The sequence below is a fragment of the Dermacentor variabilis genome, chromosome 8, assembly GCF_050947875.1.
Source record: "Dermacentor variabilis isolate Ectoservices chromosome 8, ASM5094787v1, whole genome shotgun sequence".
Taxonomy (NCBI): Eukaryota; Metazoa; Arthropoda; class Arachnida; order Ixodida; family Ixodidae; genus Dermacentor; species Dermacentor variabilis.
Window position 1 is genome coordinate 141,407,399 of NC_134575.1, and position 24,922 is coordinate 141,432,320.

Sequence of the window (24,922 nt, forward strand, 5' to 3'; positions counted from 1 at the left end):
GCCGAAGCGGAGGCTCATCGCCGCCGTCGAGAGCAACCAGCAGTAAGCGAGGCTGAAGCAGAAGCTCATCGCCGCCGCCGAGAAGACCCTGCAGTTCGCGCCGCCGAAGCGGAGGCTCATCGCCGCCGTCGAGAGCAACCAGCAGTAAGCGGAAGCGGAGGGGGGCGGCGTGTACACCCAGCGGCAAACGATGGGGGCAGAAGCGCGCGCAGCAAGCGGACAACACGATAAAGGGAGGAGGGAAGAGATAGCAGCGACTGACTGATGCCGCTGACGGCGATAATGAGTCAACCCCAGCTATCCGCCACACAAGAACAGGGGGGGGGGACCCTTTCCTCCTCTTTCTGCATGGCAGCGACGGTGTTCTATGCAGTCACGTTATCTTGACTCTCTAGCGGCGTCAGCGGCATCCAGCGGTATCAGTCGGTCGCTGCTAGCGCTGGGGGGATGAAAGGGGGGCGGAGCTGGTTACGAGGCCGACGACGACGCCGACGACGACGCGAAACCCAGGAACGGACGCCAAAGAGCTGCGCTCTAAAAAGTTTAAAAGATAGACGAATACCAGGCATTTGGCGACCAAGCAGAATGAATTTAATTTGTAAAGCTAACGGGGAGAAAGACAGAATTCACTCGTATAGACCGTTGACCATTACATCGGTAATATACAGGTTAGCAATGCAAGCAATCAAATTAAAGCTGAAAGCATGGGCACAGAATCATTACATTTTGGGAGAACTTCAGAATGGCTTCAGAATAAGTAGGCGTCTGGATGAGAAATTATTTGTCATTACTCAGCATATTGAAATATCCAGAGTAGAAAGGAGACCGTTATACGTGGCCTTTTTAGACATTAATGTATGACAACGTAGACCGCAACATCTTGAGGGATATTCTGGAAGAGGAAGGCTTAGGTGACCATTGTCTACATTTTTTGACAGAGATTTACCTAGAAAATACCGTTTGCGTTGAATGGGAAGGGATGAGGAGCGAACAGAAAGTTGACATCAGCAAGGGACAGAGGCAGGGGTGCCCTTTATCCCCAGTGGTGTTTATGATGTACATGACGAGGATGAAGAGGGCGCTAGAAAGAAGTAATATCGGGTTTAATCTCTCATACAAACAGGCGGGTACAGTAGTACAGCAGCAACTCCCAGGTTTGTTTTATGCGGACGACATTGTGTTGCTAGCTAACAAGCAAAGTGATTTGCAACGTCGGGCTAATATCTGTGGACAGGAAAGCGAAACGTTAGGTCTGAAAATTAGCGTTAAAAAATCAAGTGTTATGGTATTCAATGAAAACAGTGAACAAACAGTGTCAATACAGGGCCAGGAAATACCACAGGTAAAAGAATATAAATACCTTGGTATAAACGAAGGCAACAGATATATGGAAACAACAAAAAACAACAACAGAAATGGGGAAGAGAAATGCGGCCATAATGAAACACAGATATGGGGATACATAGGTACGAGGTGTATCCGGGGTATTTCGAAAGTTGTAATGGTTTCAGGACTTACTTTTGGAAATGCAATTGTTTGCTTGAAATCAGGGGTACAATCAAAACTCGATGGCAACCAATGGTCAGTGGGACGCCTCGCATTGGGCGCTCATGGGAGCACTACAAATGAATCTGTGCCGGGTGATAAGGGCTGGACAAGTTTTGAAGTGGGGAAATCTCACAGTAAAATTGATAATGAAGAACGACTGAGGAATATGGCTAAGAAAGTGAATGGGCTGGGAGAGTGTTGAGGTATCTGTACAGGAAAAACATTGATTCACAGTGGAGGAAAAGAACTAGGAAGCTTACCAGCAAGTATGCGGCCTGTAGGGTGAGCAACACACCAACAAAGAAGGTGCGGTAACCCATGAACATGACAAGCAAGCTATTTCCTTCAGTGCGCATATGCGCACTCTTTCTGTCTACCTTCCCTCTCCCCTTATATTTTCTTTATATTTCCGAGCGTGAATAAACCCGGCGTTCTTCGGCTGAAACGACTGTCTCGTTCACTACGGGAGGGGCGTTGCCTCCACCCGTCAACCATCGCAACAGTGGCGACGAGAACCCCCACAGATACGCAACAGCGACCGGGCACCAGCCACGACACGAAGACGCCCATCAGCCCAGCCGCGACCATGGCCCTCAAGCTTCCGGGTTTTATAGAGGACACAGATAAGTGGAACGCATATCTCGTAAAAGTCGACGCTTACTTTGAAGCAAACGAGGTTACAGACGACGCCAAGATGCGAGCCTTGTTGGTTGCGGCGTTAGGATCTAGGACCGTGGAGATTCTTTGCGGTAGAGTAGCACCTAGAAAACCGAGCTCGCTAAGCTATGAAGAAGTCGTTTCAACCTTGAATGAGCACTATGATCCATCTCCTAATGAGATATCGGAAAGTTTCAAGTTCTTTCATCGAAGCCAACAAGAAGGAGAGTATATGCAGGCGTTTATCGTAGAGATTCGTAGAATAGCCCATACCTGCAATTTCTCTTCGATGTTGCAGCGAATGCTGAGGGATCGCATCGTTTGCGGAGTGCGATCGAAAAGCTTGCAGAAACCGCTACTAGCGACGAAGGATTTGACTCTTGCAGAAGCCGAAGCACTTGCTCTAGCAGCAGAAAGCGCAGAGCTAGGTTCGCAACAGATAAACAGTCAAGGTGACTCCATCGATGGGCTCAACTTTCAGCGGAAAGGGGAACCCGCAATATCAAGGAATGAACCGAGTATGTCAGTGCAACAATGTAGCTGCTGTGGCAGACAAGGGCATCAAGCCATTGCGTGCTCGCTGCGCAGGCGCCGGTGTTACAAATGCGGGCGACAAGGTCACTTGGCGCGAGTATGCTCGCGAACAGTTCCCGCCCATCGAGCCTTGGCGATAACCGAATGTTCAGCTGAAATTGAAGACAGCGGCAGCAATGCACTGCAAATTTGGTCAGTAAAAAGTAATGAATGTCTGGTTCCGCCCATACAGAAACTTGTCACGTGGAATGGAATTCCGCTGAAAATGATAATGGACACCAGGTCGCCTGTCTGCGTGGTGCCTAAAGCAATATACGAAGCTCATCGTCATAAGTGGCCACCGTTTTGTGAGGCTGCGCTAACCCTTTCATGTTACCTTGGAAAGCTACCAGTGTTGGGCGTTCTCCAAATGCAAGCTTCCTATAAGTCTGCGACAGTTGACTGCAATCTCGTAGTGTTGAGCTACTAAGGCCCTAGCCTTTGTGGCCGTGACTTACTGCAGAAACTGGAAATAAAAGGGGCGCCGCTTCTTCAGATCACGTCGCAGTCAACCGAAGCTGGAGAGCCAAGAAGCAGCACCCGTGATGGAGCAGTACGCTGACCTTTTCACGGAGGGCTTGGGACTCATCAAGGGGCCACCCGCACGGCTGCATATTATTACGATATGATTGAGCGATGCTCAAGAGACGAGCCGCCGCGAGAACGACGAAGAAGTTGGTCGGTGCCCTTGGCACGAGCGAGTGTCAGCCTGGCTGCCTGGCTCCAGTGTAAATAGCGTGTAAATAGCATCTCTCGTCTGTGTCTGTGTAAAGGACGGAGGACACAGACGGAGGACACATATAAAGGACGGAGGACACATATAAAGGACGGAGCAACACCAAGGTTCTGCAAGGCAAGAAACGTTCCGTTCGCTCTAGTAGACAAGGTCTCCGCCGAGTTAGACCGACTCGTGGCCGTAGGCATTATCTCGCCTGTTTCCTATGCAGAATGGGCAACCCTGGTGGTTCCCGCATTGAAAAGCGATTGGACAGTTCGCATCTGTGGAGATATTAAAGTAACACTGAACCCAGTTTGAGAAATGGAAAGGTATCCTCTACCCGTATTAGACGACATTTTCGCAACGCTTCGCGGGGGACAGCAGTTCAGCATCTTGGATTTACGCGATGCCTACAACCAAATTCTTCTAGACGAAGATTCGCGTAAATTAGCTGTTATAAATACACACAAGGGCCTCTTCTACTATAATCGGCTGCCATTTGGAATCGCGTCTGCACCTGCGATTTTTCAAAGAACGATTGAGCACGTTCCGCAAGGTCTTCCAGGGGTTCAAGCGTACTTAGATGATGTCTTAATAGCAGATGCGAAGGATCAGCCAAATACGAATCTGCAAGCAGTTCTGCAGCGTTTCAGGAAATACGGCATCAAGCTCCGGGCGGACAAGTGCCGACTAGGCGAACCGTCCGCTACGTACCTAGGACATAGAATTGATGCCGCATGGCTGCACCCGTCAGAGAAGAACATCGAGGCAATTAAGCTGGCTCCGACTCCTCGAAACGTTACGGAGCTTCGGTCCTTTTTGGGCATGCTCACTTTTTATACCAAATTCTTGCCTAATCTGTCCACGCTCCTCAGCCCCTTATACCGACTCCTAGAAAAGAAATCGAAATGGTCTTAGGAAGGGCCTGAGGATGAGGCATTCCGGAAGGCTAAAGCCGTGTTGTGTTCCGCTCCGGTGCTGACTCACTTCGACTTTGACTCCGCAAAAGAGCTATATTTGGAGGCTGATGCGTCACCCTACGGCGTGGGAGCGGCTTTATTCCATCGCATTGCAGGACAGTATCAGCCCCTAGGATTCCGATCTCGGACGCGCACTGCCGCAGAAAAGAATTATTCGCAGATCGAGCGTGAGGCATTAGCTCTCGTCTACGGTGTCACGAGGTTCCGAGATTATCTGCTGGGCAGGCAATTCACACTAATAACTGACCACGAGCCATTTTTGGGTCTCCTAAGAGCGGACAGGCAATCGCCGGTTATGGCCGCTGCCCGCATTCAGCGATGGGCAATCATACTCGGGGCCTACCGATATCGATTGCAACATAAGCCTGGAAAATTCATGTGCAATGCCGATGCTCTGAGCCGCCTGCCTCAACCGTTACAGGACGAAGCGGACCAGGAGGATGAGGCCCAAATTGTACTGACCCTGGACCAGTGGGATCAGCCTGCCATGCCGTTAAAGGAACTCAAAGCACTCGCCGTCGCTGATGAGGTACTCTCACAGGTACGCAAGTACACACGGGAAGGTTGGCCGCGCAGTTTTCACATGGAAACGAAAGAGATGGCAGAGTTCTACAAAAAGTGGCATGAGCTGTCTGTTACTGAAGAAGTGCTCTACTTGGGTCATCGCCTTGTATTGCCGACAAATGCGCGACGAGGGAAGCTGCTAAAGCTACTACATGCAGCCCACCAAGGCGTGTCCGCTATGAAGGCAAAAGCCAGGTCTTTATTTTGGTGGCCCGGCTTAGACCACGACATCGAGCGTATTGCAGCGACCTGCCACAACTGCGTGCAAACGTTACCGATGCCTCAGGCGAAAGAACCAGTAAGTTGGCCCGTTACGCGCGAAAGGTGGTCGCGCTTGCATATCGACTATGCCGGACCAATCAAAGGGAAAATGATTCTGGTAGTCGTCGATTCACACACAAAGTGAATTGAGGCGGTTCCCATGTCGCAGGCTAACGCTCACAGCACCATTAATGCCCTCAGGACAATATTTAGCCGTTTCGGTATACCGCGCACGGTCGTGTCAGACAACGGGACGCCATTCACAGCATGGGAGTTCGAGCAGTTTATGAAGCGAAATAGAATAGTGCATATTCTGGCACCCCCCTATCACCCCCAGAGTAATGGCCTAGCCGAGCGAGCCGTGCGCACCGTCAAAGAAGGCTTGAAGAAGATAGGAGGCAGTTGCATCATAACGTCGTTGGCCCGGCTATTGTGCAATTATCGAAACGCACCACCCCAAGGAGGCCCTTCTCCTTCAGAGATGCTATTAGGTTACCGGTTGCGCACAAGACTGGACATGTCTTTTCTTTCCAGAGCCTGCCCTGCTAAAGCTACGACTCAAGCTGGAACTTTGCACCGAGAGACTATATGTACGTGCGAAATTACGGCGTCGGCGATAAGTGGGCCCCAGGCACTGTGGAAGCTACTTCCGGCGCTCGCCTCCTGGATGTTTAGACTGCGGACGGGTTTGTCCGCCGCCACTTGGATCAAGTTCGTAAGCGGACCACAGATGAGACCCCAGCAGCCGTCGACCTGTCGAGGCTTCCTACAACGGGTTCCCCGGTATTAATGGAACCAAGGACCTCTGAAACACCTGAGAGAATACCAGAAGCGCAACCTCAGGAGCTACGTCGCTCCACACGATCAAAGAAACCTGTCGTGCGTTTCGGTTACTAAGGGTGAGGAAATGCGGTAACCCATGAACATGACAAGCAAGCTATTTCCTTCAGTGCGCATGTGCGCACTGTTTCTGTCCACCTCCCCTCTCCCCTTTTCTTTATATTTCCGAGCGTGAAGGCGTGAATAAACCCGGCGTTCTTCGGCTGGAACGACTGTCTCGTTCACTACGGGAGGGGCGTTGCCTCCACCTGTCAACCTTCGCAACAGAAGGTGAAGCGGAAAGTCAGAGAGGCTGAAATAATCTCATGGGTAGCGGCAATGGAAAAGAAACCTGCCATGAGTAACTACTTAAGAGGAAAAAGCGAAATCGGGAAAGAAACAATTTATGATAACTCAAAGGGAAGCCCTTTGCTTTTCGAAGCGAGATCTGGATGCCTTAGAACACGCACTTATAAGGCGAGATACAACAAGGAAGAAGAAACATGTGCTTGCTGCGGTGAGCTAGGGAAACGATGGAGCATGTTTTATTAGAATGTGAAGATATCTTCCCAGCGTTCGATTTAGGTACCACTGGCCTCCTTGAAGCCCTTGGGTTCAGCGAGAGCAGGGGGAAAGTAAACATGTCCGTAATAAAGATTAGTAAGAGGCGTTTGGAAGATTGGTGGAAGAAAAGTAGGGAAATAACAAACAACGGAGGCGTACAAAAACAACATTCACATTAAGGGTTCACAATATTTGGTTTTGGGAATTCATCGTGGGTTTTTTTCCTTTTCTTTTTTTACCATAGGCAGGGCATTAGGCAGTATAATAACAAGAGCTAGGTGGCGCGACCCACCACCCCGTTACAAGACGACACTCGTAGCACCCATCCATCCATCCATCCTTCATATAGATAGGGACTGTGGGCACTCACTGCCTGCAGCTCCTCCACTCACTAGCAGTTGTGTGTCGACGGAGCTAAGCTCGGGGGTCAGCAAGCGGAAGGGTGATCGTGTTCTGGTGCATCTTAGCGCACGCACAGCTGCTGGGGCAGACAGTATATGCAAGCACGTTCAATGAAAAGCCTGGAGCCTGATGCACGGGAATGACTTGTCGCTCAGCTGACTCGCATTCTCGGAGGCGCGCAGATCCCGGTGGACTGCGGCAGGGTCGCATGACGTTTGTCCCCAAGCAAGGAGGCAAGACAGAGCTTCTGGAAAGCTACCGGCCGATAACGGTCACAAGAGTTCTCTACCACTTGTTCGTCCGAGTACGAAAGCAGTGGATCAGTGCCTGGGCAAAGGCTAGGCACGTGCTAACAGAATTACAGAACGGTTTTCGCTCGGGTCGCCGACTGGAAAACATCTTTATCGATCCTACTCAGTACGTGGATATTGCTAGGTGCGAGGGATGGTCTCCGCTTAGCTGCTTCCTTGATGTCGAGAACGCATACGACAACGTACCACATGCACCTCTGCTTGCCTTGCCGCTTTGGGTCGGCCGGAAGCGTTGTTGTCAATAGTCCGGCGTTTGTATACGGGGAACAGTGTCACGGCGCAGTTTGGAGCCGCTGAGGAGTCCGAACCTGTCACAGTGGTCAGGGGTCTTCGTCACGGTAGCCCGCTGTCGCCACTGCTGTACATCATTTATGTCCCCAGCATTGAGAGAAAGCTTATGAAGTCGGGCCGCGGCTTCCGCCTCAGCTACACCACCACGGGGATAGACGAGAACAATGCGCAGTACCCGTGTGAGGAACTGCGCAATAATTTCGGTTGCCTGAAGTTCTTTGACGTGCACCCAAATCTAGGTACACGAACGTTCCTACATTTCGTACCCATAGGAATGACGTCACCCCAGCCGAGATCGAACCTGCGATATCGAGCTCAGCGGAGCAATAGTGTCGCCACTATGAGCTACCACAGCGAATAGTAGTAGTCCGGTAACAGAAAACTTTTGATTAGCTTTGTGTGACAAACATAAGGCAAGTGTCTTCTGTTGCTGGATTTAGTTCGGTAATGACAAGGCATGCTACAAACCTAGCTAGAACACAGATATACCCAATTATTGTATATAACTAAGTAAATACAAATTGGTTATCGCCGATATTGTTACGAAGCAAACAAGGGTGACGCCAGTCAGAAGACGATTTCACGTGTAGAGGTGGAATCGGCCTCGATAGCCATCTTTTTTATGCATATTTGTCTCTCTTGTAAATATTGTAGATACAACTTTATATGTGGCTTTTGCAACCTAACAAATTGGTGGAGATGCTGGGTACCCATGAGAAACAACAACGGAGCTCCACAGTATAGTCGTCACCTCGGACTGAAAAACATGACGGACGAAACAGGACCTGACATGGCGCGGCCCACATCAACACCTACAACCCCGACGGTTGTGCTGGTTCAGCCGCAGGATCAGCCGCAGGATCAGCCGCACAAGGACGCCGACTGCCTCTCCAGTCACCCTGTCTACCGCCTTGAATATGATGCGCATGACACCGACTCCTGCGTCCTGGCCGCTTCTGATCTGCACGACATCCGCATTGAACAACGGCGTGATGACTGCTTACGCGTTCTCATCGATCGTCTCACTTCTGGACACTTGGGGGTCACGCTGCGCATGTTCGTGCTCTGCGATGACGTTCTCTAACGTCGCAGCGTACGCCCTGGAGGACCAGAATTTTTACTCGTTATACCACGCCATATCCGGAGATCAGTTCTTCAGCAGTTGCATGACGCCCCTACTGCAGGCCACCTCGGCGTTTCGCGCACTTACGACCGCGTACGGCGCCGCTTCTACTGTCCAGGCCTGTACGGCTCTGTGCAGTATCACTACGTTGCAGCCTCTGCGCTCTCCCAGTAAGCAAAAGTCGGCTACAAGCGTTCCAGACTCGGCTTGACCCAGCTTGGCCCGGCTTGTGCCAAGTTAAGCTCCAAATTAAACGTCTTCTGTACAGCTTATAGTAAATGTCTTCCAGACTTTTGCTGTAAGATATGATGGAGACGGAAAAGCTCTAGTGCGTTTTTAAAGTCGATCTCAAAGTCTTACAACAGAATTTACGCGCATTTTTTTCACCTCCGGCTTGCAACGATTCGTTCGACAACACCATCAGTGCAATGATTACATCGGTGTGTTGTCGCCATACAAAAGCGCTCCGCAAAATACAATAAGAAAACAATGTACTACAAAGCTTATGCACGAGACGATTTCGCAATGACCGCTGTCGGTGACAGCGCACGCTTCAATATCTACCAATTTAAATTTACCGCGTCATCCGAAGCTAACGCCAGGCGAAAGTTCGTGTGTTTTTGATAAAATACAACAGAATCTGTCAATAAAAATGTGTAAAGTTATTATTTAATTTGCTAAAGTTTTAATAAAAATATTTTAATGAAGTTTCACAAGCTAATACATTGTGGCGTAGCGCAACAATAGGTGCGCTACTGTGGCTTGGCCGCTTTTAACGCTGGCACTCCCGTGCTCCCGTGCGCTCCCATACATTGCATTGCACCATGCACCGCGCTTTTTAACGTGTTCAACGGATTTGTTCCGTGCGCGCATCGCCTGCTCTGTATCTTTCTGAGTTGAAGGCACAGCTTCATTTGACTAAGTGATCGAACTTATTATCTCGTTTGAAAGCTCTGTTGCACGATTTTAGCACCATGACCAACTTGGTTTATTGTTTCACATCAATTAATGCATGTCGGTTATCGTTTCGAATTTCCTTGCGGCATGTCCAATGTCGCGGACACAATAAACTGGTCTAGTTGAGATTACATGCCGATTGGTGTAGGATCACTGGATGCCGTTAGTATCGATTATCCGTGTTAAAATTGTTACATCGGGAACCGGTTCTCGCCGAGTCCCCGCGTAGTTTCCTCAGGGTCTAAGATTGCCTACTGTTTAAGCTGGTGCTGTAATTATCTAAACACAAGCTATATCGTTTATTTAAATGTATTATTCGTTGACAGTCTGAAAACTGCATCACGATGCGAATAATATATCTGCATCCCTCCGACTAATTGCGTCGACACGTAAGCGCGTACGTTGACGGTGTCCACTGCGTTCATTTTTTTTATCGTCACTTTGATCTTCACATTACAGAAAACTTCGCAAAACTTGTTTGGTCCTGTAGCCTGGCTGGTTAGTAACAGGACCAATTGTTCGACGTACCTACATAATTCGGCAAGCGGTTACAACAGTGACAAAAGGGAAACAAAACTAAATATAGATATTAGGAAGCGCAAACGGAGAACAAAAGGCAACGTGGCGCACCACAACTAAGTGTGACTTCGTGCGAACGCCGTTGTTGCCCGTTGTATAAAATAAGATTTGATGCATTTTTTTTTAGCGCGCATGGCCTTGGAACAGCAAAAGTTTGACACCTTGCGCAATACAACCGTCCCTCAGGAACTGTGCTCCCCGGTGCACAGAGGCAAGCGTTTCAGGGAGGAACACGAACCACAGTGATATAGGCTTGAGCCAGGCTGCACCAATGATGAGACTAGTTCCCAAGAGCTTGAGACACCAGGATCGAACCTGCACAGCTATACAGGAGCTAGTTACGCATGCTCAAGGTGTGTCGTGCAGCATGTTATTAGCTACCGTCCAAGCTGTCAAAATGTTCATGACTCCTGTCCTTCTCTTGTAAGTGCTTTCGGACATTTGCGTACTAATGAAAGACTTGCGAAGACTGTAAGACACAAGAGGAAAGGCTCCTAGCAGCTATCAGTGTTCCCAACAAAACTGACAGAATGGCAATGACTGATTACAAGATGCCCTTGGAGAACTAGGAAAATGTGGCCACATTAGAATGCATGTTGAACTCCGATCCTGCTTTTCGAGGCCACCTTGTAAGCAAAAGCTTTATGAATTTACAATATGAGCACGTATTTATAACTTGTGCTTTGTGTAACTAAAAAATTACACCTGGCAGAAGTTGTAAAAATGTTGTATGAATGTTAAAGTGATTTCATATTTTTTTAACGAGAAGAAAGGGAACCGAGGGCCGTGATTTAATTATTGTAAGAAGTCAACGAACAGACACCAAGGAAACATAGGGGAAATTTCTTGTACTTACTAAATGAATCAAATAAATGATAAACTATTGGAAATGAATGAAAAAACAACTGGCTGTAGGTGGGGGACGATCCCATGTCTTCACATTACGCATGCGATGCTTTTACCAACTGAGCTAGTGCAGCGCCGTTTACCTATCTGTTTCCGGGCCTATTTATGTTTTACTACTAGAACTAACCCGGGGAGTGTTCGCCAGTGCTACTACTCGCAAACCGTGGTGGAAGATGTGGAATATCCTTTCTGCCGCAGCTGTCAAGAGTACGTGATCTTTTTGGGTAAAGGCAACTGGTCACGAATCCACACATGCTACCTGAAGGCAATATTTGACATTTCGTGGCTTCATTTTTTTTAGTTGTTCATAGCATAAAAAATTATACATCATCTTGCAGTTTGTGTGCGTAAATGTTGCTACAATACCAATTTCTCGGGAATGCATAATCATCCAGTGTCATTTCCTGTTCTGCCTTACCTTTTCTGGGGCTTTCATTCCTGCCTTAATCCAGCCATTGTAATAGCCACATTGTGTATGTTAGTGTTTTTAGCTTTGAAATCCTTTTGCTGAAGTTTTTGTTTAAGGCACGACGGCTCTCTCCCTTCAGATGCTTAACTGCGGGCATTCTACCCAGTATTTTCAGACAGCTTGGGTGGAAACTTGAGCACTCAAGGCCGGTGGCAGGAAATGAGCCTCAGACCTGCATGTCTACAGTGTCATTGAAGGTAACTTTAGAGGGCTGCTGTTTGACTAGGCATAAGTGCAGTGATTCTTGCTCCCAAAATTCATGCTGTTCGGAATGAAACAAAAATTTACGGACACATTCTAAAGAGAAAATTGTCATGCACCCAGTGTAGCTACAGTTGGGTGGATGGCAATTTTTACATAAAACTCCCTCCCCCTTGCAGTTCCATAGAACTAAGTTTCCACAAATTTAATTTATTAATTGCAGAACTGTTCGTATGTGACAATGCTTCGGATATCAGCCAAAACTGTTGATACTCTGTGTTACTTGCATTGTTTCAATATATGGTTTGGTACTACAGAAGCTATTCGACGCTATTAACTTTACTGACATCAACTGTCACATGTGGTCTTCAAATACCTATTGATAATGGCCAGCTAATGTCCAAGGATCATCTATGCTGTTCCGACATCATGCTTTACTGTGGTAATACGGAACCTTGTATACATTATGATATATTCTACTTAAGACATAGTAAATTTTGCGAACACCAAGTAGGGTAAAACATCAGTTATTGCAGTTGTAATTGATGTTCAGGGCCGCTGGCGAACAAGATGCAAAGTAAAAGAAAGCTATAATAACTTCCAAGCAGCAAAAGAAAATGGAGATGCTTTGGATGAACATGAATAGACATTTTAAATTAGAGTGAATTATACCAGTCTTTTGGCATTATGCTACGCCTTCACTTTTATATTTCTGGTCCGAGGCCACCCACCTTTGGGTTCAAGAAGCCTGGTCTAACAAGAACGTTTATTTCTCTCTCTCTTAATTATGATGCTTGTTCTTGTATTTGTTTTTATGCCATTGTTCAGTCTTGCGAGGACAGCCACTGAAAAGTGAGGCTTGAAACAAGCAACTGTGCATTCTGAGTGTTAATTGAGGTCCTAAAATATTGTAATTTCATAATTAGGATGTAATCCTTGAAAATGGTGTGCATTACAGAAGCTTGCGATTATAACTATACACTTGACAGCTGTCAATGGGGCACAGTATCTTTTTGGATAGTGTCATCGCTATTTTTTTACATGCATAGATTATTTCTTAATCATGTTTATGTTAAGCATTCAACTCTTATTTGTTTGTTTTACTCTAAATGAGTGCTTTTTTTTACTGGTGCAGATTCTTCAAAAGCCACTCGGCCTGCCACCAGCTGGCATACCTTTCTACATACTCCTTACTCCTAAACTGCCTTATCTTAGGATGCGGGGTCAGTTTTTCTAGACATGCCACTCACTATATATATATATATATATATATATATATATATATATATATATGCGTGTGGGTGTGTGCGTGCGCGTGCGTGCGTGCGCGTGCCTGCGTGCGTGCGTGCGTGTGTGTGTTTGTGTTTGTGTTTGTGTTTGTGTGTGTGTGTGTGAGTGTATTCTAGTCAGTCAATACAAAGCATGGCGTGTCGTTAATTGCCTGTACATAAATTTAATCACAAGCAATGCAAGGCTATTTTGCAATGCAATGCTTTTTTGCTGTCAAGTAGTATTGGTGTTTTTTTAACTTTATAAAAGGTCCCCCTACATTGTTTACACTATGGAACCTTTTTCTGTACTAATTATCAATATTTCTGTATCTGCACGCAGTATTAAATAAACTTTAAAGGCAAGCACATGTACCTAACTTGCAAAAATAAAAATTTTTATTTTACCGATTTGCTTGCCTCCTAAACAATGTTATAAAATGCTGGTTATCAAAAAGACATTTCACAGTACTTTTACAAGATCTCTTTTCAGTGTGCCTCATTCAACACCCTTGTTTACTGCATTTTTCTTGTGTTGGCCAAATTTCTAAAGTTCTGTGCACTTGCAAAGTGTTATGCTGTTGCGAGACTATTCATTAATGAAGAATTTAATTTCGGTGCAAAAGTGACTTGGCTGCCATATGTACACGTTTGTGTGTCATAAACAGGCTGTCAATGTTATACCTTCACAGGTTCCGAACTGCGGAATCTATGCAGGTGCTTTCAAAATGTATACCTTTGCAAAAGCATGCATTTAGCCCATAATACTGAATGTTTTTCGGATTATTAGATCTTGGCATGTCTAATTTTGAAGTTAAAACCATTCGTATTCAATACGACGTACATGTACATTTACTATAAATCCTGAATCATGACACTGGTTCCAAGAATACCATACCAGTACCAGTGATCTGCATTAGTGCATGATTAACATATGCATTAGTTAACCTTTTTCTACGGTGCAGATTGCATACCTGGTGTTTCAGCGAACACTTTCAAACTTTTTTATTATTTTCTGTGGCAGATAGCTTAATTCTAGTCAATGAGGTAGTCTACTCAAACAGGCAGACATTACCTGCAGAAAAAGAATTGAAATGCATAATTTACCAATTAACAAGAATTCACTAATTAAGTTTCTAATTACTTTATGGCACATCTTGCAAGGTACAAATTCTAGCCGGGGAGTTTACAAAGCGGATCCACTTCGGACTAATTCTCAGGATGACATCATTTTCGTGATATTATTTCCCAAACTCTGCAGAGAAACGCATAGGTGTTCCAATTGCTTGTAAGTTCCAATGCATAAAAAGACGTTTTGTAAGGAAATTAAGCGGAACGACAGTGCATTTTTACCGCATATTTGACGGCGCATATCTCACAGATATTATCATCGAGACAATTATATTCAAGTGGATATGTCTTGCAGTCTCGCCCATTGATATTTCTAAATTACAATATGTTCCATAGCGCAATTAGCTTAAAACTTAAGTGAATATTTGTTAACTCGTCGAGTATGCGTTTCAATTTCTCAGAGTAATGCCCGCCTCTTCAAATAGACCAGCTCATGGAGTAGAATTATGCTATCTGCCCAAGGAAATTAAAAAGTTTGAAATTGTTCGCTGAAACACCCGGTATTTTCTCGGGCAAGCAAAATAAGCCTTCATACGTGAGTTCTACACAGTCTAATGAACAGCTTGCCAAGACTTCCCCAAGACGAATACGGAGGGAGCATTAATTAGCTTGGCTTCAGGAGTGCTTGGCCGCTATGTTGTAGCGATGCCTTATTCTATGCTATTCTTATCATCCACCACACACGGCCGCCTGATCCCGTTGATAATCTGGGCAGACCGTCGCTCTGACCACTGGCCAAGCGCGAAAAGCCTGAAAAAGCATAGAATCGGAAAAGGCATCGCTACAAAATACCGGCCCTTGTGAAGTTCTAGGGCCATTGCTCAGCTTGTACAAGCCGGATTGCAGACATTTTGACTTGAACAAGCCCAAATATAGATTTCTTCTAGACAGGTTTGTGCTACCTGGGCTGCCAGTGTCACAAAAAACCTGCTGTGTTGCCGCTGGACGCCTTCGCCCTATCGATGTGCCCTCAGAACCATTCTTTTGCGTCGGTCTCGATCTTCTCGGCCCTTCTCCGATGTCGAAATCTGGCAATGAGTGGGTCGTTGTCGCGACTGATTACGCAACCCGGTACGCGATCGCGCGAGCTTTGCGCACAAGCTGTACCATCCTCTGTCATTCTCCATCACGGCGCAGTCCGGCAGCTCCTCATAGATCACAGCCGCACCTTCTTGTCCCGAGTAGCTTAAGACCTACTTCATTCCTGTTCAGCCGAGCACAATTCTTTCCACCGCCTGCCACCGGCAGACAAACAGACTGACGGAGCGGCTCGTTGACAGAAATGCTGTCCATGTACGTTTCTGACGACCATAGTCACTGGGACAGCACGTTGCCCTTCGTGACCTTCACCTGTAATTAGTTCCGTCACGAGACCACTGGCTTTTCACGCTTTCAGCTTCTGTTCAACCACCACCCCTCTTTGCCCTTTGACACACTGCTTCCTTCCTCAACGAACACTCCCACTGAATGTGCTCGAGACGTCTTCGCCCGGCTCACACGGCACGCCGGATTGCCAACTGCCGGCTCAGTGATCGCGTCTCGGGCCGTACAGAAGATGTGGTACGACAGCCGACATCGGAACGTCCGATTTCTTGGCTCCGTTGTCCTCTTATGGACATCATGCCACTACATCGATTTGTCTCAAAAGCTGCTGCCGCGCTACACAGGGACCTACACGATATTGCGTCAGCTTGGCGATATGAACTATAAGATCACTCTGCTGGACTTGCGTGTCCCCACGGACGTTGTGCATGTGTCCCAGCTGAAGCCTTGTCACGAGTTCACTTCCGTTATGGTTAGCGCCGAGACGGCACCTTTACAGGCAGGGGTTATGTTACAACACAACCAAGAGTGGTGCCAGTCGGAAGAAAATTTTACGTGTAGAGGTGGAATCGGTCTCGACAGCCATCTTGTTTATGCATCGTCGCTCTTGTAGATATTGTAAACACATCTTTATATGTGACTTTTGCAACGTAACAATATCATCATGTAACAAGTTATGTTTATACCGAATAAAGAATTAACGAAGGTACTTTCGTGGGGAATGCTCGCTATTTAATTCGATCGTTAAAAAAATGCCTAACCCCTCCACCATGCTAAGGGACTGGAAGCAACTTGACCATTCTTGATACCGTGATTCTCTCGACATCCTAACCAGCTATATGCATGCGGACAAAGGTATTACAACCATTATTGCGATTCTTGGAAGGTTTGGATTTACAAAAACTCGCAGTAAATTCAAGGGCTACCGCACTAACTTATGAAGTGTGTGGGTGCAGTAGCAGAACTGGCACTGCCATGTGAAGCTAAACCTATGCGTATACTCGAACATCACATGTGCAAGCATGAGGAAAAATCTTTCTCCGAGTCAAGTTTTCTGGCTCCATATAAGGTACACATGAAAGAAATGTTTTCCAATTCTTCTGAATTATTACTGGTATGGTCAGCAATTCACATGCATGCAAAGCAAGGAAAGACAAGCAGTGAGCATATCTCTTTCTGCACATGTTTCTTCACTAGCATTGATTCGGTAATTAAAGGCAACACAGTTGTATTTAATACTACTAAGTTTATTTCTTAATTACTGTTCAAGTATACAAAAGAGATGAAGAAAGAAAAGAACAGTATAGTAGTGTAAATAGTATTCTACAAATGACTGCTTGAGAGTATTGGCACCGTAGTTACTTCTCTTTCCATGCTTTTATGGCAAGGTATATGATACACATTTATTTATTATTGCTGTTGATTTCATTGCTTGCGAGGTTAGTTTTTTGGTGCACTGGTTAGTAGCTGCGCGTTGAACGTACATATCTTTTTATACATTGCGCCAGAAACATAAAACCAGCTCGCAAAACAATATAGCAGTCAATTCTCTATTAGTCTTTGGCATCGCGCCAGAAAAGTGAAATAAATAGTTGTGTCACTGTAGACAAAGCCTCACTCTCTGCTACTACTATAATCTGCAAAGCTATATGTTATGATTAGCCTACAAAATGACTAGTAGTCTGTTCAACGAGCCACTAGCGGTCTACGACATCAAAGCAGCCTGACAGGTTGTCAACAGGAACAAAGGGTGCACTAACAAGTGCTTGCTGTCATCAAAGTGCACAAGCTTACATTTCCTCACTATATTTCATAAGTGTCGTTCATGGCTACTGGTTTGAGAGAACTACACCCTTGAACCCTGCTTGTCCAAGAGTGCCAAATACTGTTCAAACCTGCAACTATGTCTACCATGTGATAAAATGCAATGAAAATATTTTTTGCCATGCTAAGTTCCATTGGGCACATACGGACTAATGACATACATATTATACGATCACTCCATCCAACCAGGCTTTGGAATACATCAAGTGTGCACAAAGCAAGTGGCCACAGAAATAGCAAGAACAAGTCAAAATCAAATTCAACACCATGCAATCAATATTAGACAGCACACTGTAAATGGTAGAATGGCAGTTATTTCACTAGCCCAACTTAATATGTAGCCTGGCTGCTTGAGACGCAGATCGTCAGTGGCTCTGCTCTGTTAATGAGCGTTCTATTCATTCAAAAGCAAAGTATACAAGTGAAATAATTTTTGTTCTCTCAATCTTTTTTTCTTTTCAACAAAAATGAACAAAGCAGTGACTGCTTATCACAGACAGCGCCAAAACTAGATAAAAAAAATGAGAAAATTGCAGGATAATCAACAAGAAAACACTAAAGAAACGCTGCATGCACGCTTCTTTGCATAAACACATAAAACACTCGCATAAACACAGACGGCATTTGCTCTGTGGAAAGAGATGACACTGCAACCATTCGCTATCAAGAATGGCATCTGCGCTGTCGATAACCAAATGCTCCAAAATAGTACAAGCAGTACATTGCCTTTCACGGTGCTCTTACAATGCGATACAAGCCTCAGCAATCGCTGCCATCAATAAGTGAGCCCAGGATCACCCATGAAACAAAAGCACCGCAAACACACAGCACCCATAAGCAGTCTAAAAAAACAAAAAGAAGAACCTTAAGCAAGTACAATTTTTCCACCTCTCCTTCACTTGCTGCAAGAGTCATCTCCGGAAGGTCAACGGGTGTCCCTAGAATTTATGTCTAGGTAAAATGCAGTGCGACATCTGCACTGTCACCACGGCTGCTCTGGAACCTTACGAAATCTAACAAAAGCCTTCCTATTTCTCAGAAGAGACACTCGAACGTGACGTGCAAGCAAATTGGTTAAAAAGAACTGTTTTGATGTCATTCAAAGCTTTGACCTTTGGTGCATAATCTGAAGTCGCAAAGCTGAGACACATACCAATTTCATTCCTGAATGCACCTAATTAAAGAATGGCTGGTGTTTGTGCTAGGGAGCTCTACACAGATTGAATGCATGAATTGTGGAGTAGGCTACTTATTATCGCAAATGCCACTTGAAGAAATAACAGTCAAATGGCTTATAACGAACTGTAGCCGTGTTCTTTAGCGGTAGATGTCACCCGAAGTTCTTCCGTGATGCTGCACTACAACGCTTGTACCCATTTAAGAATGTGACTGACAACGAACAAAAAGTGGACAGCATTGAAAATACCATTCTGAAAATGTGCATATTGAAGATGGGCATTACACAACAACACTAGTGGCAATGTAAGATGACGAATAAAGCACTTCAAAGAGCAGCCTCAACCTTGAATACTACCTAGCATAAACCGATAGTTAGGGTAGGCAGTATTGAGAAGCTTGAAAACGTTCGCAACCTCGTCACTCACTTTTTGGTTTGCATAGTTGTGCACAGTCTAGCTTGGAATGCAGTCTACAGCAATTTTTGAGCCATCAAAAAGGCACACGACCTATTCCATTCAACAAATGAAATGAGTTGAATTGCATTTTTTTTTTACCTTTCCACAGCCTCACTTGCTTTGTTGTCCATACAAAGGACACTGTCAAAGCAACTCCTTGCACATTCATGTGCAAGAGACTGACATTTCTTTCTATAATTCAATTAACTTTCACGTTCACCTTGCCAATATTAGATACGCTCAATCTTATGCATTAATCTATCCAATATAAACAAATGCAATTTCTTTTACCCCATGTTCTGCTGTGCCAGGAGGTTGTGTGCCCCCTGGGGCTCAAAGACTACCCAGACGTACAAATGAGCAAACCTTGGCATGTTCGACCTCTCATGACCCCAAACTTTTGCACATGCAGCTTTGCACCAGCTGCAGTGGGGATGGAGGCAAGCATGTATTTTTTTTCTTCGATGCACGTAGTACCGACGCACGTGTCTGTCGTGCACGCTTTTGCCGTCACTGCTGCCATCTTTCTGTGATTTGTATCGACACAGAGTTGCCACAGAGTACAACAGACTAAATTCTTGGCGCCAGCTGCTCAAGCATATATTCGAGGCCTGTTTAAAGCTAAAGCAAGAATAAGGTGCTAAGCTTGATGTTACACGCAAAAAAGAAAATAAAGCAGTAGATGCGAAGCCTCAGGAACTTCCAAAACAGATGTCCAGTAAAGTTCAAGACCCCTTTATGAAAACAATTGCTTCTTTCCCGCACATGCACATGTTTTAAACAAGCACGCAGATGTTTAAGAACTGCCATAAACTGTAGAAATGACCGAAACGTGCAGTGACCCCTCTAACGTAGTACACCCTTCAGCTAACATGACTGCCATGGGCAGTGAAAACTCAGTTTGTTGCCCTCTGAAGCAGCTGTTGTGCCTACTCATTAGAATTAACTACTCACACGAAGAACAGCAGTTGTTCACAAGTGGGTCTATCATTCCAACATTGACTTTAGCTAGTAAACTTGCACTAGTTATACTACTACAAAACATTATTCTGTGAAAACATTCACCCTAGTCAAGGTGCTTTGGTCACAAAGAAAGAAAGAACCTTCCAGTGCTGTCAGGTCCTTCAAGGTACTTCTGTACAAACGCTTTCATGCTTGCACCTTGTCTTTGGTTAGTTAGCTTTGTAATGATTGCTTTTCACAGCAAGCAACTTCTTTGAATATAAGTGATACAGACACAAGTCATACCTTTGGAATTTAAGGTGATAATAATAGAAACAACTCAATGAAATGTCTAGCCATGCAGAGATAGAAAAATGTGCAAAAAGTTTTTTTCACACTCTGATGTGTTGATATATGTATGAAAGCACCTTCTTGTATCCTCTAGGCTACTGAGAGAGAAAACTGGTAGCTACCTAATACAGTAACATTATCTACGTACTGGACAGTGCTTCTTAAAGAAACGTACCTCAGAGCTATTACTTCAGTATTTAGTATCCCTTGAAGTGGTATCCCTTCTGATAAGTCTCAGTATTTGGACAGAACCTGTTTCTTCTACCTCTGCTATGCTGATGGTGCTACAAATTTCTAATAAAAATCTACAAGGGTATGTTTTCCACAAAAACCCTGGCACAAGAAGATGTAAGAAATCTAGTCATGGCCACCAACCTGTCCACATGTACATCGATCATAGGAGGGTTTGTCTGGACATGGTAGCAACTCTAAATTTTAATTCTCCCTAGCATTTCCTGTTGTATCCATGTCATCACTTCAGGCTGTTCACGGCGGCTATTTTCACGTGGTGCACTAGCACAATGGACACAAAGTGAACAATACATGACCTTGCAAAACATGAATAGCTTTTCAGGTTCTCTTAGTTCATCATTGGCTCTACAAGATAAAATAAAAGAAGAAGCTATCTGTGAAATAGTGAAATCTTCCTATGTGAAACAAAGTCACAGATGTAGCTAGGAGATTGGTGCGTGTTGGAAGACTCCATCGATTTAGCAATTGTGCTCAGGTATGGGTGTCTACAAGGTGCAATAATGCAACACAAGAGATAGAGAAGGCGATCTAAATATGTGAAAATATGCCCTGTAAATAAGTTTTGGCGATACCACACTACCCCTGGTATAGAGCAACAAGATTATCAAGCACAAACAGGCTAAAACAACATATTCTTTATGCGCAAAACCACAGAACATTTGGGACAATGCAATAGCGCTTCACACTTCATGGAGGATAGGAATTTTAAAAAAAGACATGGAAGAGACGGGTCCAGAGCACCTATCTGCGTCCTGGTTATTTCTCGGGAGAAAACAGCACAGAGTTCATGTGTCATGCAGTAGCTGACGTGCTCACTTCCACCTGCCCAGCAGTATTCTGATCTCGGGTGTGGTGCCAGCTTACCTCAGTGGCAGGCTGGCACACTTGTGCGCTTCAAAAATGGTACAACAGGTGAAAGACCGCACAGCGGAATTTCATTACACAGAGCCACACCCCGAGCACCACTTACAAAAGACCTTTCAAGAAAGGCAAGTACGTGAAACACTCACCAAGCATCACAAATCGAAGCGGAGTGCTCGACCTGCGAGTGAGGGTGGCCTCGACAACTCTCACTTTCGTGACGTTTAAAATGTTGATGGCACTCGACCCACCGCAAAGCGAAAAAGAGAGAGTGTCACAAGAGCCAGCTTACGCAATAATGCTCCGTCCGAACACGACCATCACATGCAGTGCTTAACGTAGGCAGAAATATTTCACATTTCAACTGTCCACTTGAGCACTTCTCCCTGCACACGTATTCAAGGAATGCATCACAATACTTACAGAGAGCGATGGGGACTTTTCAAGGATTGAAAGTGCATACTGAGTGACTACTTCGAGAACGGCTGTTCAATTCTGCGTGGCAGCAACGAGCTCTGCCCACGCGACCAGGTATGGTGACAAATACAAAACTGCAGACTGAGCAGTGGTTTGAGAGCGCTGTGAGTCAGCAAAGATGGTGAAAAGTTCGATGCTGTAGAGAAGCCTGGCTATTCATGTCCACTGCATTAGCATTCCATTCCTGCCAGAGAAACAATGCAGGAAAACTGACTACTTCAATGTCAAGCAGGAACATGGGATGTGAAGGGTGACGTCTAACCACGACGAGTAGTATTACAATGGCACTTCTTTGTCATTTTTTCATCCATGAAAGGGCAAGCCAAGTAGTCGGGAAAGACAAATGTGTGGTTCAATGGTGAAACAGTGTTGACACGCACATTAAAACTATCGTGCACAAAGAATACACAAGAACAGCCAGGAAATTTTTAAGTCTCCAAGGACAACCAGACTTCACAGCCACAACAACCATGGTGCAAGAATTTGGCCTCAGCACGCCGCTAGCAGATCAGTATTGGGGCAATGAAAAAAAAATGTAAAACACAAAGAGAAGCAGCACTGAATGTTACACCATAAACTCAAGAAGGAGACAAGTTAAGCTAACCACAGAAGCCACCCAATAAAATAAACTTCTTTTGTGACAACAAAAACCATTATATGAACTTTGAAACACCAATAACAGAAACGTGAAAATTCAACTGTAGTGCTCGTATCTGTTTTTGATAGTAAGAACACAAGAAAAATAGGGGAACATTGTGCACCTGGCACCTAGAACCGATGCAAAGCGGTCGCCAACAGAAGGACATTGTATGCAGCTAACAAGAAAAAGCAACAAAACTAGAATCAACGGCTGCCAACGTGATTTGGATTAATAAACCCATCAAAAAAAAGCAAGAAAATGTTGGTGTACACTGCAAGACAGCTTTAAGTGTTTTACTCACCTTTGTCACCTTGGGCGTGAAGGAGCACACAAGGATGGTCACACGGAAAGGCCCCGATAGTACCACAACCTGCTTACGAGATTGATAAATCCTGCTAACCCAGCATGCAGCATGCCACCAAAATGCCATGGTGAAATGTCATCAACCGTTAGAGGTGTGGAAACAGTCAGTACTCAAAAAGAGTTTAGCTTTGATGAACCGACCTCCACCCCAAACTGTAAGGAAGTCTGTACATACTCATGTAGTGCTACTGTTTCATATTGACGTCGTCTTCCTCAATTCTTTCATGCCTTCTCCATTTTCTCTCCCTTTTCTGCAGTGACTGCCATACAGGAGAACACCAAATAGTGTGGGACACTGTTCGAACCCTTCCTGGCAATGCTCACAAACGGCAGTGACAAGGAGATTCAAGGACAAAGCAAGTAGGAGACTCGTCAAAGATGCTACAATCAAGCATGTGGGGAATAGACTTCCTGGTGTTTCACAGAGCCACGTTGTGGTGTGTCAAAGTCTCTCTCTCCAGCAACCAAGAAGTAAAGCGGGCGAGTCGTCGTCGTGGTCGGGGCTGTGGTAGCATCGTCGGCCACTCACTTGCGGTGCTCGAGGCTCGTGTAGGGGAAGTAGTACAGCTGCTGTGCCAGGTTGAGCTGCCATCCGGAGGCGTGCAGCTCGAGCAGTTCAAGCAGTGTCTTGCGCGCCTGAGCCGAGAGGCCCGGCTGGACAAATGCCTCCCGCAGTCGCCCAACCAGGGTTGCCATACGCTGGGGGGCGTCACGCTCCACTGCCCGGCCCGCGATCGTCAGCACTGACCGCAGACACTCCATCTGTGAACAAGACGAAAGGACGTGTGATCGGTGCACGTGGCAGTTGTAAGAGGCACGAGTTACAACTTGCAAAAATACCAAGAGAATATTTTACGGGCACAATAGGGCACTCCCACTGGTTCTGTTGAAAACATATTGGATTGATGTGTGTTTTATTTGGATTCTACTGGTACCAATACCATCCTATAGGTGGACTCCAACCTCTATTTGTTGCCTACTGGACCAATAGAACTTGTATTGGTACTAAAAGGGTCTGATATATTACATCTATTTGTCGCCTATTGGACCAACAGGCCTGTATTGGCACCAATAGGGTCTGACAAGTGAGAGCTATTTGAACAATAGGTTTGTCTTGGTACCAATATGGCTCATTAAGCAGAAGCTATTTGTTGCCTATATATCTGTTTCCTGTTGGACTGATAGGGAATGAAAACATAAATGATGCGGCTGGAAATAAACCTAAAAGTGCAATTTGACAAATCACTTCATTGCACAATTCAAAAAAGCAGCGGTAGTGGTTATACAGAACACATGCACCAAGAACTATCAGTTTCGTGTAACGTCAATTTGATTTGCCGGCAGTCCCCTACACTTCGTTGTTCTGGTGAAGCCCACAGACTTGCAGTTGTGTTAATAGCGTTCCAATAATACAATTCCACTGTGCTAAATCATCGTAACTGGAGTGCAAGTGCCGCTGAGCAGACAGGGCTACTAAACTCCGAGCTGCCGCCAGCCTTCCAACATGACAGGTGGCCCACAATCCACAAGTGCTGGCAGTGGACACTTCAGCTCCTGTCTTTCAAAGTTCTTCCCATTATGTGCTTTTAGCTGTGATGTTTGCTAGGATTTGTGCCGTTGATTTGGAGCTGTTGTCAGCAGTCCATAATTAAATTAGGTTATGGGGTTTTACGTGCCAAAACCACTTTCTGATTATGAGGCAAGCCGTAGTGGGGGACTCCGGAAATTTTGACCACCTGGGGTTCTTTAACATGCACCTAAATCTAAGTACACGGGTGTTTTCGCATTTTGCCCCCATCGAAATGCGGCCACCGTGACCGGGATTCGATCCCGCGACCTCGTGATCAGCAGCCTAACACCATAGCCACTGAGCAACCACGGCAGGTAGCAGTCCATAATCACACAGGAGCACAGTTCTGTCACCTGCATGGCG

At 45.6% G+C, this 24,922-nt stretch overlaps 1 protein-coding gene across 3 annotated transcripts in view; it reads right to left on the reverse strand.

The window, feature by feature from the left end:
- Positions 1 to 16,871: 16,871 nt before the first annotated feature.
- LOC142590625 (MIF4G domain-containing protein-like) overlaps positions 16,872 to 24,922 on the reverse strand; it is a 159,905-nt gene continuing 151,854 nt past the window's right edge. For all 3 annotated transcript variants that reach the window (XM_075702961.1, XM_075702960.1, XM_075702962.1), the window contains one exon: positions 16,872 to 23,751. In XM_075702961.1, coding sequence (XP_075559076.1) covers positions 23,515 to 23,751 — 237 coding nt within the window. In that variant the 3' untranslated portion in view covers positions 16,872 to 23,514. The remainder of the gene's footprint in view (positions 23,752 to 24,922) is intronic.